Genomic DNA, 15,700 nt, shown 5'->3' with positions numbered 1-15,700 from the left:
CTGGAGAAAGACTGATAGACCTTTTAGAAAAGGGATCTTGAATCAAGTCTGCAAATAGTTATTTTTGCATACTCCCTATTCAGACCTGGAAAATATGTTATTCCAGTCTTTTCCAGACTTTGTGTGCTCTCTGTTCTTCCCGCTCTAACATACTGGAGTTATTTTCCCAGGTTGTTGCATCGTTCCTGCTGATTCCTGGATGCTTTGTGTTCCTCGTTTCTCCCTCTGTTTCTGCCACTCACCACGTTTCTCTTTGTCCACCCTAAAGCCCCTTTGTCCTCGTCCCAGAGCACCTTGGGTAGCCGGCTGTGGACAAAAACTGCTGGCTTGGCACTCAGGACACCGGACCGCTCCAGAAAAGGGCAGAAGGTCGCTTGGTTAAGAGGAGGGCGACCTCAGCATATCAGACAATATTCACACTGTGTTGAACATAAGGTTAAATGCCATGGTGGCTGGGTTGGGTGTGTCTTAGGTCAAAGGTGAGGAATCCAATAAATTCTAACCTGCTCAATCTCCATAAATAAATCATTGCTGATCTCTGAGCTTCATCTCTGCTTTCCAAGGAAAGATGTTTGAATTTTGACTGAAGTCATCCTAAAACCTCTGAATGATCACATCTAAAGAGGATCTGAAGCATTTGTTGGTCCTTCAGAAGTGACAGATACCTTTATAAAAAGGAGATCCTTGTGGGTCACATTGGATTCAGCTAAAGGATGAAGATGTCAGGAAGATCCAAGCAGGAACATTTCTGGCTCCTCAGATTCTGTGTAACTGAAGGATTAATTGGACTGAATGAACCCGACTTGAAATCTGTATGATTGGATTCAACTGACTTTATAAAGAGCCTTGAGACGACATGTGATGAGAATTGGCCCGATATAAATAAACTGAATTGAAATGAAAAACACAGAAGATAAAAACAGCATTAATATAACATCGTACAGAATTAAAATGGTTAAAAGCCAGTCTGATTAAAACTAGAGTAATGTTCTGTCTCTGGTCCATCTGGTTAAAAGCCTTGCAGCATCATTCTGAACGACTGAAGATGGTCAAGTTCTTCATTGTTCAAACACATTAAAAGATTTAACAATAATCAAGACGACATGAAATAAAAGCACGAATAATCATCCCCAATTCAGCTTCTGACACCAGAGTTCGATGCCTAATAATAAGTAAGTTCTTAGCTAAAAAACTGATTCTGATTAATCCACTAGAACGGCCCTCCAATGACCTGGGGCCTTTATTGACGATAACCACATCAGAAATGGGCAGAGAGAGGATGGAAGAGGTGCAGCAAAGGTCCCAAGGTCACCGAGGACGGCTGGGTCAAAGGCTACAGCGTCTGTATATGGGGGCGTCCACTACAGCTGCACCACACAGCGCCCCCTGCCACCACTCCCTTAAGAAGCTTGGTCATAAACAGGCCTTTAATTATTAAGCTGTGTAGGACCAAAACTGCACTAAGTTAATAATGGTGCATCAAAGGATGCTTGAAAATGAAGAGTTTCAGCTTTAAATGAGTGACATTTAGTTTCTCCTACATTAATGGGCAAAAAGGATTGATGATTTCGATGATTTATTACCTTGGAATTATTTCCATTGTGTTTGTGTTTGCAACTGAATTATTATTTTTAGATGTTAAGAAAATAAATACATTTCAGCTGCAGCAATGATCACAAGTTGTTGTGGGGTCAAAGTGTAAAGCAGCCTTCTTAAAACCAGGGTTAAACTGCAGAGATGCCATGCAGCTCCGTGAGGAAAACTTTTAATAATTTAGGTGTTATATTTAGAAAAGCAGGAGTGAATGATAACCAGCCCATCCTTCTGATTCATAAACACATTTCTATTTTCAAATCTGAGGTGTTTTTCACCAGATTGTTAAGTCTAGCTTTGTGTTCTCACCTTGTCAAAGTCCTCCTGCGTGGCTCTCATCTCCTTCCAGGTTTTGTTGAGAAGCTGGATGCAGACACAGAAAAGCTCCTCTAGTAGCTGGTCCTGACTGAAGAAGATGGGGTGGTAGTTCGATCCCGTCTCAGAGGCTGTAAAAACAAAAAAAGCAAGCTCTGAACGTTAGAAAAGTAAAAAGACACGATAAGGAAGGTCAGAGATGGGTCAGTGTGGAGGTCAAAGAGGCAGCGAGCTGCAGCAGGTTGTAGCCGAGCTTACGGGATTCTCCGATTCGAAGGATTTCACAAAGGATGAGTGTGAGCTGGATGCTGCTCCTGGCGAACGGACACTCGTGTTTGTCCTCTCTGCTGCTGTTCTCCAGGACGAACTGCAACACATCACCAAATATCCTTTTAGTCATGAATCAGACTCATTTTACAGCTTTCTTCTGGACACCTTACATGCTTTTATGCAGCAAAATGAGCAGCTGTAATGTCTTTTTTCATTAAACAGGAAAACCATCATCATGTTTAATAGCAGGGCTGCAACTCACAATTATTTTGCTAATCGATTAATCTGTTGACTATTTTTTCCATTCATTGATTACTAATTGGATGGCAAAAGGTGCTGAAATGGACATTTTTTACAGAATTTGAACAAGTTGAAGCTAAAACTACACCACTGGAGGGGTTCTGGATAGAGCATATTTACAGACAAAACGTTTTTCATCTTAAATGCTAAGTGTATATTATTGTGTAAAATTTCTGCCTAAATATTGCTCTGAGTGGGTTGGCATGATTTAGAGGCAGTATACTTCATTAAACGATTACTAAATTAGTCAACCATTATTTCAATAAACAATTAATCTGATTAACTGTTTCAGGCCTATATAATAGAAATAAAAGAAAAAGTTCTGCTCACCCTGCTATAGGCGTCAGGGTAGCCTGAAGCAAAGTAATACATGGTGTCCAAAGCTAGAAGACCAGGAGGTGTCCGTACCAGATCCTGACCAGGGTTACTGTTGTTCTGTAAAAAATAAAGAAGTTAGAGATCCAAGGTCCACATCAAAACTCCTGATTTAAAGCAGACACTTACAGAAAAACCCAGTTTCTTAAACTCTTTGGCACAAAGTGAGCGCCGTCGTTCATGATTGAGGTTGTTCTCACTTTCTGTCTCAAAAGCTGCCTGTCGTAACCTGTGAAGAATGTCTCTCTGGTCCTGAATCAAAATGAGAAATGACACAGAAACAACTATTTTACATGGCTTTAGCATGGATGGATGAATGATGGATGGATACACGGACAGATGGATGCACACATACACTATATAAACACAAGTACTGGGTCACAGCACCAACTCAATGAGTTCTGGTGGTCCAATTACTTTCATGGTTGCAGTTGTGGAGAAACTGGCCTCGCCTGCACAGAGTTCTGACCTCAACCGTCTAGAACCCCTTTGGGATGAACTGAAGCAGAGGGAGCAGTTCTGGTTCTGATCTAACTAGGAACACACTCCTAAACCTTATGGAAGATGTTTACAGAGGAGTGAAAATTGCTGTTGTTGGCAACAAATTAGACCTTATAGGTTAAGGATGCCATCAAAGATCATGTACATGTAGAAGTAGCCAGATGAATACTTTCAGCAGTGTTTGTTTACCATGCTGGGACAGGGAATAAAGTCTTCAAATGCAGATGTTTTTCATACTAAAAGGATTCAGTCAGAGAAATTAATAAATGGACCCAAATTAGAACAAAGAAACATGAAGGAAATTTAGTTCTGGTTTAAAAATGAAATGAAAACTTTATGGAGACAGTTTCAGAAGAGAAATGGAGTTTTAGCTCACTTGGTTGTAACAATCCAGCGGCGTCCGCATACGAGCCTCCAAATGATTCAAGGTGACAGACTGCAGGACGTAGAGGTAGTGAGCCATCTCATCCTGGACTGGACTAGAGCTGAGGATAATGTTCTGCTCAGAAACAAACACAGCAGTTCATTGGACCTGCAAGTGTCCCAGCTATCAAAGACTACAGAAAGCTGAAGATGGATGAACAATTCACCTTATAGATGTACTGACGGAGGTTCTTCTTATTCAGAAATGCAAACATTTCCTGGAAGAGAGAGGAAGAAGAAAAGATGTTTGACTGCAGCGCAGAGAGACATTCTGACAGGAGGTGGCGATAGAGCATCAGTGCCTGAATAATGCTTCTTTATTGTGGGAGACTTTGACCCCAACGTGGTGGTACGTGCATCTCTGGCTCAGCAGCTTTTGTTCACAGCTGATCTGCTGATAAGAAGGGTGGATTTGTTGACCTTCAGCAGAATGAAAAATGTCTGAGTGTGAAAACAAAGAGACAGAAAGGAGAGAGAGAAATGCATGGAGGAACTGTTGCTGCACAATGAGAGAGGAGCAGGAGGCCTCGACTGTTAGAGGGGGAGCAAAGACGGCTGGACAGACAGAAGACGGATGGATCACCACCAGAGTGTCTGACTTTACAAAATCTCATCCTTCACCCTCAAGCTCAGTTCCCACATCTCAGCATCCTTAACCAATCCCAGACCAGTGAGAATAAACTCAGCCTTATGGGAGATGTTTCTCCAGGAGAAGAGCCTGCACAACATCTGCTGGAATAGACTTTATGGTCAAGTGCATCGGTTTCCAAAATGTTCAGAAATGCTCTGAACTAATGCAGAGATGCTCCAGAGATGCAGATGAGAACAAGAGATGTTCCAACCATCTTTGTAATATTATCACCTACAGACAGCAGAAGACAACAACATGGGACAACATTGATAAAAATCAGATAAAGTGATGCAGGTGCATCGCACATTTGAATATTATCAAAAAGTTATTTTATTCCAGTAATTCAGTAAAAAAAGTGGAAATTCAAAAAATGTAGAGACTTTTGGTGACTGCGGCTTCCAGTGAAGGAAATCTGATCCATCTGTTTCAACCTTGCATCAGACCAACAAAAATGATTTTAATAGAAAACTGTTGTTATGACCCAGTTACTGAGGGCACTACATAGAGGGCGGGTCACAAACAATTATTGCTAAAGACACCAGCTGTTCACAGACTGCTGTACACGAGGATGTTAATGGAAAGTTGAGTGGAAGGAAAAGGGTGGTAGAAAAAGGCGCACAAGAAACAAGTGTGTAAGGCGTAGACTTCCAACTTAACAGAAAGTCTTTAAAGTGTTTAAACATATTACAGTGTATGTATTAAACCTATATAATATACTAGCCTAACTTTTAAAATACAATATTTTAAGTACGCATAAATGAGCAAAAAGTTCTTGTCTGATTAGCGAATCCATATCGTGTTGATTTTTAAGGATAATATCTGCTAGTCAGCAACAAAAATGCTGAAAGATTATTTCAAGCACAGAGAACCCGTCCACCTGCATCCCTGGAAGTGAGAACTAAGATAAGTGGAACATGCTGGGAACAATTAGAAGAAACCGAATCAGTACCTGTCTGTCTGCGTCTTCAGCTGTTTGTAGTAAGGCCATAAGCAGAGCCATGGCTTTGGTCTGGATCTGCTGGTTTGCCCTGAAACACATCAGGTAAAGCCAGAGGGTTAGAGGAACCTGCAGCCTTCATTTCCCAGATGGTTCTGTATCGTTTACATCTCAGTCAGACTGAAGGCACACAGTTTATGTGTTACTTCTCATCAGCTTTCAGTCTCCTAACTAACAGATGCTAGAACACCTTCAGAGTTACTTTCTGTCAGATTCTGAGCGCAGCCTTCACACAGAAACCGAAGCATCCTCCTGAACCTAGCTTCCTGTTAAATTGGACCGAGTCATGGTGGACTTGTAAAGCAGCTGCAGAAGAGTCTCATTTATTACAATAAAAACAAATCATGAGCGAAATTAAGAGGCTGTCCACAGAAAACATGTTCAACATTTCAGTGACTTACACCTGTAGGTGAGCAATCAGCCTCTCCATGGTGACCTCCTGCTTGACTTGAAGGAAAAGTTTGCGGCTGCTCAGAACCATGTTCTCCAGGATGTCCAGGGACACCTGCTGCATGGATTCATCTGTCGACTTGCTGTTGACGAAGCCGGCGATCTGACGGGAGGAAAAGCAAAGAAGGGAAGAGACGAGCAGAGAAAAATTGGCAAAAGAAAGAAAACCAATCTGATAGAAAAGAGATCCTGGCAGATAATGAACCTTCTTGATGAAGACAGCAGAGAGGTTCTCCCATGAAACTATCCCATGATCCATCAGCTCCATGAAGCCAGTCAGAGTGTGTGTCATGATCTGGTTATTCCTGGACAGAAAGAAAGCGTCACAGAGGGCTTTTCCAGCAGGAACCACCTGTTTAAGTTCAAACTACAGCATCGGTTTTAAGTCTGCACTTTGACTAGGACATCCAAAACCTCCTTCTTTTTTGAGCCATTCAAAGGTGGACTTGATTGTGTGCTTTGGATCTCCAGAACATTTTCCCAAAAGTTCTAGAGATCATCAAGATTATTTTTAGGTGAATGTGAGATGGGCTTTGTGTTATTTTGGGTCAGCAGTGGTTCTGGGCTTGGAACTCTCCCATGGAGGCCATCTTTGCTCAGTCTCTCTTTCTTGCTGTTGAATCATGACCTCTGACCTTAACTGAGGCCTACAGAGATTTAGATGTTCTAGGTTCTTCTGTAACCTCCTACTCTGACGTTCTCAGAGTAATCTTGGTAGGCCCGCAACTCCTGGGAAGGTTCTCCACTGTTCCATGTTTTCTCCATCTGTGGAAGATGGTTCTCATTGAGGTTCTCTGGGGAACTCAAGCCTTAGAAATGGATCGGAGCCCCTTCTAGACTGATACATGTCAGAGACTTTATCTGCAGTTGGTTTTATTTTTTAGATGATGTGATCTTAAAGCCTACTTCATGCAGTCAGACAGGTTCTACTGAAATATGATTTAGATCCTACAGTTGTGGCAGCAATCAGGCCTGGGGGGAGAAAGTGAAACTGAACCAAACTTTAATCAGAGGTAATTCATGAAGGGTGTGAGTCCAGTTAGCTTGGACAGATGTTTTCCCTTAATTAATGAAATCATTTAAAAATGCTTTCAGGATTGACTCAGGTTATCTCTGCCTGATCTAAAACATTTAAATAGGACAAAAAAGAAGAAATCTTAGGGAGTTTACTACAACACTGTAAGAAAACATTTTTAACCATCGTGTCACTATTAACTCACTGCAAATAACGATTATTTAGCTGATCTATTAATCTGTCGACTTAATTTTCAAATAATCAATTAATAATCAGATAACAAAAAGTGCTTAATAGGAGACTTTTTACAGAATTTGAACCAGGTGAAGGTTCTGGATTCAACTTATTTACAGACAAAGGAGGTTTTCCATCTTAAATTCAACATTTACATATTTTTGTACAGTTTTGGCCAAATTACTGCTCTGAGTGGGTTGTTCTTTCAGCAGAGAGTCGGTAAACTCACTCCAGTTATGGATTATTAGATTACTGAATTAGTTGACGATTATTTTAATAATCAGATTAGTCATGATAAATCCCATCAACTGTTTCAGTGCTAGCTATAGCTGCTCAACTAATGAATTAAAACTGCTCAGAGTAATAAAGAAAGACTTGCAGGTATTGTTCTTTTTATTCTCCATGCAGCTTCTCCACAGCAGGACATTAAAACAAGAAGATGACCAACCTCAGTCAGTCCTCACATACAGAAGATACCTACTCGTTAGAGTCCTCGACTATTTTGACCAATAAGACGTGGCCGTCTCGGCTGATGAACTCCTGAGCGAAGGTCACGTCCCGTGAAACGCTTGCTAGCTCTTTCAGCGAATCACATCGCACCCCTACATCTGAGCTCTGGATGCCCTTGTACAGGTCATCTGCTGAGCGACCCTGAGTTCAGAAGACACGGGTGACACACAGAAACAGGACATACATGATTACTGTGGCATCCAGATCAATCTAAAAGGCTTTCTAAACTTTCAAGCCGTTATTCCTCTGTTCATGTAGCCCCTACTCACTTTGGAGTTCCTCAGGTCTCCATATTTGGTCCCCTGCTGTAAACTTGTGTGATGGGGGTCCTTTCAATTGTTATGCAGCTAAAATTTGGTTAGATAAAACAGCAGAGATCTGCTGTCTTCAATACTGAACTGGCTGCATGACACGCCAACCTGAATGAAGTTAAACGTTCTGAAACTTAATGTAAATGAAACTGAGGTCATTTGGTTTAGAAAGTCTAACCCCCCTATCAGTTTCATGGGCATGTGGGCGTTTTTACGTCCTCACTTTTCCCACAGGCTTCCGGTCTGTTTCCTCCCTCTACTGTTGACACCTAACACTGGCTGCTGATTGGCTGTCCCTCCTGATTTCTCACCTGTCTTCTGTTCATCTTAGGTGGTGCAGAGGAAACACCGGTACGTATCGACACAGAAGGTGATGATTGCTTCTCTAGACCTGCTAGCAGGTGTTAGCCAGAAACAGCATGGATTCTGTCAGATTCATGACTCTGGCCAGATTTTAATTGTCTTTTTGTCATTTAGTTTAATCAAGATACAGAAGAGAAAAGGCAGAACAACTTTTTCAAGAGAAATCCATTAAGTGATATTACTGTAACAAGCTAAAAGCCTATTTAGATGAAAAAGTAAGAAATATAATTTTTGGATTAGGCTTTTTTGTGTAAAGTATTTCAATCATTGTAAGCCCAATCTTCACCACTGCACCCTTTATGACAGGCGGCTGCAGAAGGCATCAGTTTCCCCCCTACAACAAGCTTGCTGCTCCACAGTTCAGTTCAGCTGATGTTCCTGGGTCCCAGTCACTCCGGTGTGAAGAATCTGGGTCAATTCTGGACAGCCCACTTAACCTGGTTTATGTAATCCAGCCTAAGACTTATTGGAAAAATCAAGTTTTATTCACAGCTAAATTCTGGGGCTGACACAAAGAAAAACAGAACCAGCCCGGCAGAATCTGAACCATGGTTTCTGTCTATCTTAATGTTAATAATAATAATAATAAATCTAATCCCCAACTATTTTAATAGTTTGAGAAATATTTAGAATCTACTTGCCTCTCTGGGAGAAACAAAATTCATCTTTAAATTGATTTCAGGAAGATTTTAGTTGGATTCTTGGTCTGATTATGATGCTGATTAATTCAATAAAACAGAGTAAAGCAGCTTACAAATGATTGTTAGAATATCTCAAATATGAAATTAACCTTTAACACAAACAACTGGTTTTATTCAGTTATTGTACATAATTTGAGCATTTTATGAATAAATATCGTAGTCTTTACAGGTGAAATGATCGTGATAAGAATCGTGACAACTATGAACTCCACATGCATTACCACAATGTTTTAAATAATGTAGTTTAAACATTTTACAATAAATAACCACAAAATGTTGAGATAAAATGATGAGCCTTTATCAGTCGACCCAAATGAAACAAACCTTCAGGTCCAGTTTATGTTCCTGCAGAAGGAAACACCAGACCTGTGTCTAAAATGTTCTCTCATTCTTGTGTTCAATCATGACATCAAAATATAACTAACCCTCCAACTCCGGGAGAAAAGGTACTAAACCAAAACCCAGTGGACCAAGGAAGGTCCTGCTGCAAGGATGCAAACCAAAGCCTGATATAACATAGGAGAAGATAAATACAGCAGGAATGTGAGAAAGGAGGAGGTGAGAGGGGACAGTGGCGCGAGGCTGCAGACTCACCGGTGCCTTGGTCAGACGCAGAATACAGCCATTCTTTATGTCCAGACGGTTCTGAACACACAGAGGGGAAACACAACCTGAGCAACAGAGAAGCAGCTGAGATGGTTTGGACCGACATCACTAGCAACAACACCAAGGTCGGCCCAGCTGTTATTTCTTTTATTTCTCTAATCAGATTTAAACATGACACATGAAAACGATAAGTCTCGGCAGGAACGGCAGAGTAGCCTCAGGATTATTGTCTGAGTGTCAAGAAGTGTCCTAGAAGTCTGCAGAGAGACAAAAAGAAAAAGGGACAAACACCACATACAAATATAACAATGTTGTCCTTGAAAAGTACTAATTAAGACAGGATGTATTTAATAGCAACCACAGCTCAATATAGAGCATGTGTTTATATCTGCATGTCTGGATCCAGACACCTGTGGGTGTATGTGTGAGCACATGTGTAGAGAAAGTTTCTCCATAAAAATACTTAATAGCAAGAGTGAGGAGCCACAGACCTGCCCCCCTGGACCCGAGACAGACATGGAGGAGATCTGAGCCTCAGACATCCAAAGGCCCCCCAGAGCACAGGAACTCGGGACCACTGCGCACACCCCCACGGTGCAGAACCAACATTGTGCCCTACAGATGTCCTGTAGGCTTGTGAAGAAGCTGCTGCTAAACTGAAACATCTACACTCACCGGCCACTTTATTAGCTACACCTGTCCAACAGCTCGTTAACACAGATTTCTAATCAGCCAATCACATGGCAGCAACTCAATGCATTTAGGCATGTAGACATGGTCAAGACGATCTGCTGCAGTTCAAACCGAGTATCAGAATGAGGAAGAAAGGTGATTTAAGTGACTTTGAACGTAGCATGGTTGTTGGTGCCAGACGGGCTGGTCTGAGTATTTCAGAAACTGCTGATCTACTGGGATTTTCATGCACCACCATCTCTAGGGTTTACAGAGAATGGTCTGAAAAAGACAAATATCCAGTGAGCAGCAGTTCTGTGGACACAAATGCCTTGTTGATGTCAGAGGTCAGAGGAGAATGTCCAGACTGGTTCGAGCTGATAGAAATGTAACAGTAACTTAAATAACCACTCGCTACAACCAAGGCATGCAGAAGAGCTACAGCAGCAGATGACCACACCAGGTGCCACTTCTGTCAGCTAAGAAGACGAAACTGAGGCTATAATTCACACAGGCTCACCAAAACTGGACAATAGAAGATTGGAAAAACGTTGCCTGGTCTGATGAGTCTCGATTTCTGCTGCAACATTCGGATGGTCGGATCAGAATTTGGTGTCAACATCATGAAAGCATGGATCCATCCTGCCTTCTATCAACGGTTCAGGCTGGTGGTGGTGGTGTAATGGTGTGAGGGATATTTTCTTGGCACACTTTGGGCCCCCTAGTACCAACTGAGCATCATGTCAACGCCACAGCCTACCTGAGTATTGTTGCTGACCATGTCAATCCCTTTATGACCACAGTGGACCCATCTTCTGATGGTTACTTCCAGCAGGATAACGCGCCATGTCATAAAGTACAAATCATCTCAGACTGGTTTCTTGAACATGACAATGAGTTCACTGGACTCAAATGGCCTCCAGTCACCAGATCTCAATCCAATAGAGCACCTTTAGGATGTGGTGGAACAGGAGATTCACATCATGGATGCAGCCGACAAATCTGCAGCATCTGTGTGATGCTATCATGTCAATATGGACCAAACTCTCTGAGGAATGTTTCCAGTACCTTGTTGAATCTATGCCACCAAGGATTAAGGCAGTTCTGAAGGCAAAAGGGGGTCCAACCCGATACTAGCAAGGTGTACCTAATAAAGTAGCCGGTAAGGGTATTTCCAAAGCTTGGAAGAGCTTCCAGTAAAAGCCTAAGTTTTGGAAATATCTTGTTGAGATGAATTTTTGACACCAGCAGTTAAACTGGCTGACCTACTTTCATTTGCTTAAACACCCAAACAGCTGAAACAGCAGAGGTTCATGGCAGACACAGAACCATGAGAGGAACCACTTCAGACCTGCTGCTCAGTCTGTTCCAATGTCTGCAACATGGGATAATGTTACTGACCGATTCAGTGATGTACATCTGCACTCCCTCGGTGTACTGCAGAGCGTAGTTATCGGGACCTGGAAGGTTCCAGCTGAGCACAAACACAGAAACAGAACATCAGCCCATAATAAGTTGCTTTTTTATTCATTCTCACATTTTACATAAACTTCTTGTTTACTTCAACCAGTTAACTCTGATTGGATTCCTTCCAGGGTTCATTTTTACCTCTGACCCAAGCTAGAAAGGATTTGATTTTATTTCAGCAATCACACTTTACTCACTCTAAAACCTCTGACTGTAATCTTTAAAGGACGGAGGGCTGGACAGGGGGCAGGTCTTTGAGACAGGGAGACATGAAATAAAGCCTGGAAAAACTTTTCATCTTTTATTTTCTTTCGCCAAATGTTTCCCAATGTGCCTGGAAAATACTTTTAATCTGTACTTTTCCAGACTAGAAGCCCTGATTTGATCAAAGACGACGTTATGGGTCAGATTTTCAGGTACTTTGTTGCCTCCAGTTTTGTTCTAAATACAACATTTTTCCATGTTTGCTGAAATTATGAGCATTCCCAAAGTTAGCACAGCTTGACACACAGAAAATGTGTTTTAGCTGAAAACGTCTCATAAAGCAGAAAATGATTTCCCTCTTTTTTTATTCATCTGCTGCAGATTGTTTTTTACTTTGTGGTTAAATGTTGTCATGGTCAGGGACAAGGACTGGACATGAGTAACGAAACAGCCAAATCCAAAGATCCTGAACTGAGACCACTTTAAAAGATCACAGGGGTGGTTGGAAACTTTTGCAAAGCACTGAAACAAAGTAATAATTAGATATTAATGAACTTGAAGATGTCCAACTTACCCATCACACACTTCCTTGATGACAGCAGACAGAGGCTTTTTCTGCAAAAACACAACAGAGCAACAGTCAGAACCTCACGGTTCAGCATCAACATGAAGTTATGGGATGCCATCACCGCAGCTCCTCCAGCTGGCTGCAAACCAGAAGAAGTCCTCACGTTGTCCAACACTTTCTCCCTAGAACGTGGGCCTCAGCGCCAGCATCCCATCCTGTATGTACATAAACACAGACTACTTCCCTGTCCGACTCTCAGCTATGCTGCAATTAGTGGTCAGCCTGGTGGTTCCACAATCACAATGTGTTCAGGTTCTGTGGTAGACCCACTGGATGGTCTGTTATTAATGGCAGCCAATCAGATGCATGTGGTGGAAATGGTTGGGCCAATGGGAGAGTTTCTTTGCTGTGACGGAGTGGGCTGAGCTCCAAGATGAACCGTTTTGTCCTAAATGTTAAAATATGATGACTCTTTAATGTCAATGACATTCAAAGAGTTCAACATGTTGGTAAATCAACTAAATGGACAGAGCCCTTCTTGAGCTCCTTTGGTTTTCTCCTGTTTACCATCTTCAAAATAATGGACAGCATGAACGTGTGACACCAACACACCTCTGCTCCTGGTTCTGGCGTGCATGTTCTAACCCATCCGCAGGATCCTGCACAAAGAACCAAGAACATCCAAAACGTTTCTAGGAAACAATTGAAGAACTTCTCCACGAAAACTTTTGGTTAAAGCTGAAGAAGGAGAACTGATGGGAGAACAGGGAACAAGAGGAGACAAGTGATATTTCAGAAGTTAGGTCTATCCCTGTCAGCAAGATGTGAAGCACGTGACCCAAGTACGGACACTACAGTCCTAAACACAGCCGTCACGGGTTCGAGACCTGGCCCATTGGCCTTTGCTCCATGTCTTCCTCTCTCTCCTCTCCATTTCCTCTCAGTCAACTAACAAAATAAAGGTCACTAGTGGCACAAGATAAAAACACTGAGTTTTTTTCATCTTCAATCTTTATTTCTTTAGTGTTCAAAAACAAGAAATACTTCCCTGTCTTGTCAGCAGTGCCACAAAACAGGGAACCAGTTCTGGTTGATGTGACCGTAGGTTTTGGATCTGTTGGAAGACCCGCTAACAAACCATTATCAGTGTTTTGGTTAAGTCCGGCAGACTGTCCTGGTATTAAAGAGTTCATAATACCATGACTTATAACAATATTCCCAGGACCTCTGGAAGAGAAAGAGGCCTGCAGCACCACAGGTCCTCTACAGTTCTTAACATTGGACATGAGGTGCTTTTCAACATCTTCACCCTTCGTTTCACAGCAGACCCACCTGGAAGGTCTGAGTCTAATTAGACCAAAACTCACTGATCTAGTTAAAGCAGAGTAGATGTTTGCGATACGGGGACAGAAAACCTGGTTGGCAGGTAGACACTGGAAATAATGGTTGCTATGGAGACTAGTGAACCCAAGATGGATTTATTTTTAAGGCTTTTTTCCCCAAAGGGCTGCCGACTTTAACTTGAGTTTGGATCAGAGTACATTAGAATAAAACAAATGGACCCAATGTTCTGCTGAGAGTCGATCATCACTCACAATAATGTTTCTTTGAATCAGCATCTTAAAACTCCAGCTGCAGACTTTAGATGTTTTTACAGAAACAAGATGAAACATATTCTGTTTGATAATGAAGCATTTATTTGCAGCACCATAAGGCCTCCAACGCTAAAAAATGACAGAGAAACTTAATGCAAGAAGGTAATTTAATAATAAAGATTTTCATCTGAAAAACTAAACTAATTCAAAACTTTGTTACAAAATAAGATGTTTAAATAAGGATTTGTATACATGTGTCTGTAGCTACAGGTCCTTTATTTAATATTCCCTTTAGATTCTGAGGATAAAAATAAGGCTCAGATTTATTCATCTTCATCAGCAGACGTGGCAAGTTATGTTTTTGGTCTCATGCAGTTGCAGCTAAACCGGAGCATGCTGCTACACCTTTGTCTTTAACAGTAATTATCTCTGCAGCTGAACCTAAGCGGAGACACCATCATCTCCTGGTGGACACCAAACACAGGCGTCTGATCGTGACTGAAGCCTTTAGATGCTGGTGTTGTTAAAAACCTCACAGCTTGGACCAAACGGATTTCCAGGTTTCATCCAGTTCAACATCTCATTTTAGAGAACCAACTCCAGCACTCAACACATTATACAGATTAATTCTCCACATTCTGATGTTTTCAAGCCTTTATTTATGTCAATTATGATGATTTTTTGCATCCAGCCATTGAAAGATCGGAAAATTTCATCAAACCAATTAAAAACTTTTTAATGCAGAAATATCTTAAATATGATTAGTGAAATATACTGTCTGTTTATTACCTGTTGAAAGGTTGTTACTCTCTGAAGGTTTTAATCTGACAAATGAGCCTCACCAGAACCATATTATACTTATTCAATATGACTGTATGTGTATAAAACAGCAATCATTGTTTTATGCACATAATAATTGGAGAGTCTCATCCAAACTCACTGCTAATTAGGACTGCAAGATGTTCACAAATCCATGTTGGTAAATATTATTACTGGTAAATATTGTTTGTGATAAATCCATGTTCTCCTCACTCCTCTCTCTGTTTGCTTCCAGCACTCTGAGACCTTCAGCTCCTTGGACAATCTCTGTGGACATCTACTGCAGATGATCTCAGCGAACAGCAGCTATATTAGTTAACCAGTATTGCATTCCAAATTAAATTTGCACACACTGATGATTTATTAGTGAAATGAAGTGCAGGCCTACTGTTAATGCAACTGAATGAAGTGATTCACTGATTTCAACACTGTAACATGTCCACAGCAGTAAATAAGAAGCTCTGTTTTTTATTGTTGTTCAATAAAGATTGAACAACAATAAAAAGCTTTATGTATTGACCCTCAGTGACCTTTGAAAATCAGACACAACAAAGTATTGCAATAGCAGTGTGTTTATTATCACAAAGGACTGCTTGAATCAAACGTGAATCAACAGCTGGGTGGACTCCAACTGTCCTTCATGTCTGAAGCTCAGAGAGCTGTGAGGACATCATCTAATGGCCAAGAGAGGATGAAGTCAGTAAAATATTATCCTTACCAATAACGCTGAAGCAATTATTATTTCTTCTTATAAAATATGGAATTTATGACTTTCCAAAA

At 41.2% G+C, this 15,700-nt stretch overlaps 1 protein-coding gene across 1 annotated transcript in view; it reads right to left on the bottom strand.

Annotated features, from left to right (window-relative positions):
* Window positions 1–15,700, bottom strand: part of elmo3 (engulfment and cell motility 3) — a 35,825-nt gene that overhangs the window by 6,303 nt on the left and 13,822 nt on the right. The window contains exons 3-15 of the mRNA XM_047388275.1: window positions 12,513–12,553; window positions 11,669–11,741; window positions 9,584–9,634; window positions 7,586–7,755; window positions 6,061–6,160; window positions 5,807–5,958; window positions 5,358–5,436; window positions 3,945–3,995; window positions 3,731–3,853; window positions 2,983–3,105; window positions 2,809–2,913; window positions 2,167–2,275; window positions 1,903–2,039 (exon numbers count right to left, since the gene is read on the bottom strand). Of these exons, the coding sequence (XP_047244231.1) occupies window positions 1,903–2,039; window positions 2,167–2,275; window positions 2,809–2,913; window positions 2,983–3,105; window positions 3,731–3,853; window positions 3,945–3,995; window positions 5,358–5,436; window positions 5,807–5,958; window positions 6,061–6,160; window positions 7,586–7,755; window positions 9,584–9,634; window positions 11,669–11,741; window positions 12,513–12,553 (1,314 nt within the window). The remainder of the gene's footprint in view (window positions 1–1,902; window positions 2,040–2,166; window positions 2,276–2,808; window positions 2,914–2,982; window positions 3,106–3,730; window positions 3,854–3,944; window positions 3,996–5,357; window positions 5,437–5,806; window positions 5,959–6,060; window positions 6,161–7,585; window positions 7,756–9,583; window positions 9,635–11,668; window positions 11,742–12,512; window positions 12,554–15,700) is intronic.

The sequence above is a fragment of the Girardinichthys multiradiatus genome, chromosome 2 (genome assembly GCF_021462225.1).
Source record: "Girardinichthys multiradiatus isolate DD_20200921_A chromosome 2, DD_fGirMul_XY1, whole genome shotgun sequence".
Lineage (NCBI taxonomy): Eukaryota > Metazoa > Chordata > Actinopteri > Cyprinodontiformes > Goodeidae > Girardinichthys > Girardinichthys multiradiatus.
Note: the sequence above shows the minus strand (reverse complement) of the source record. Positions and strands in the feature narration are given on the sequence as shown.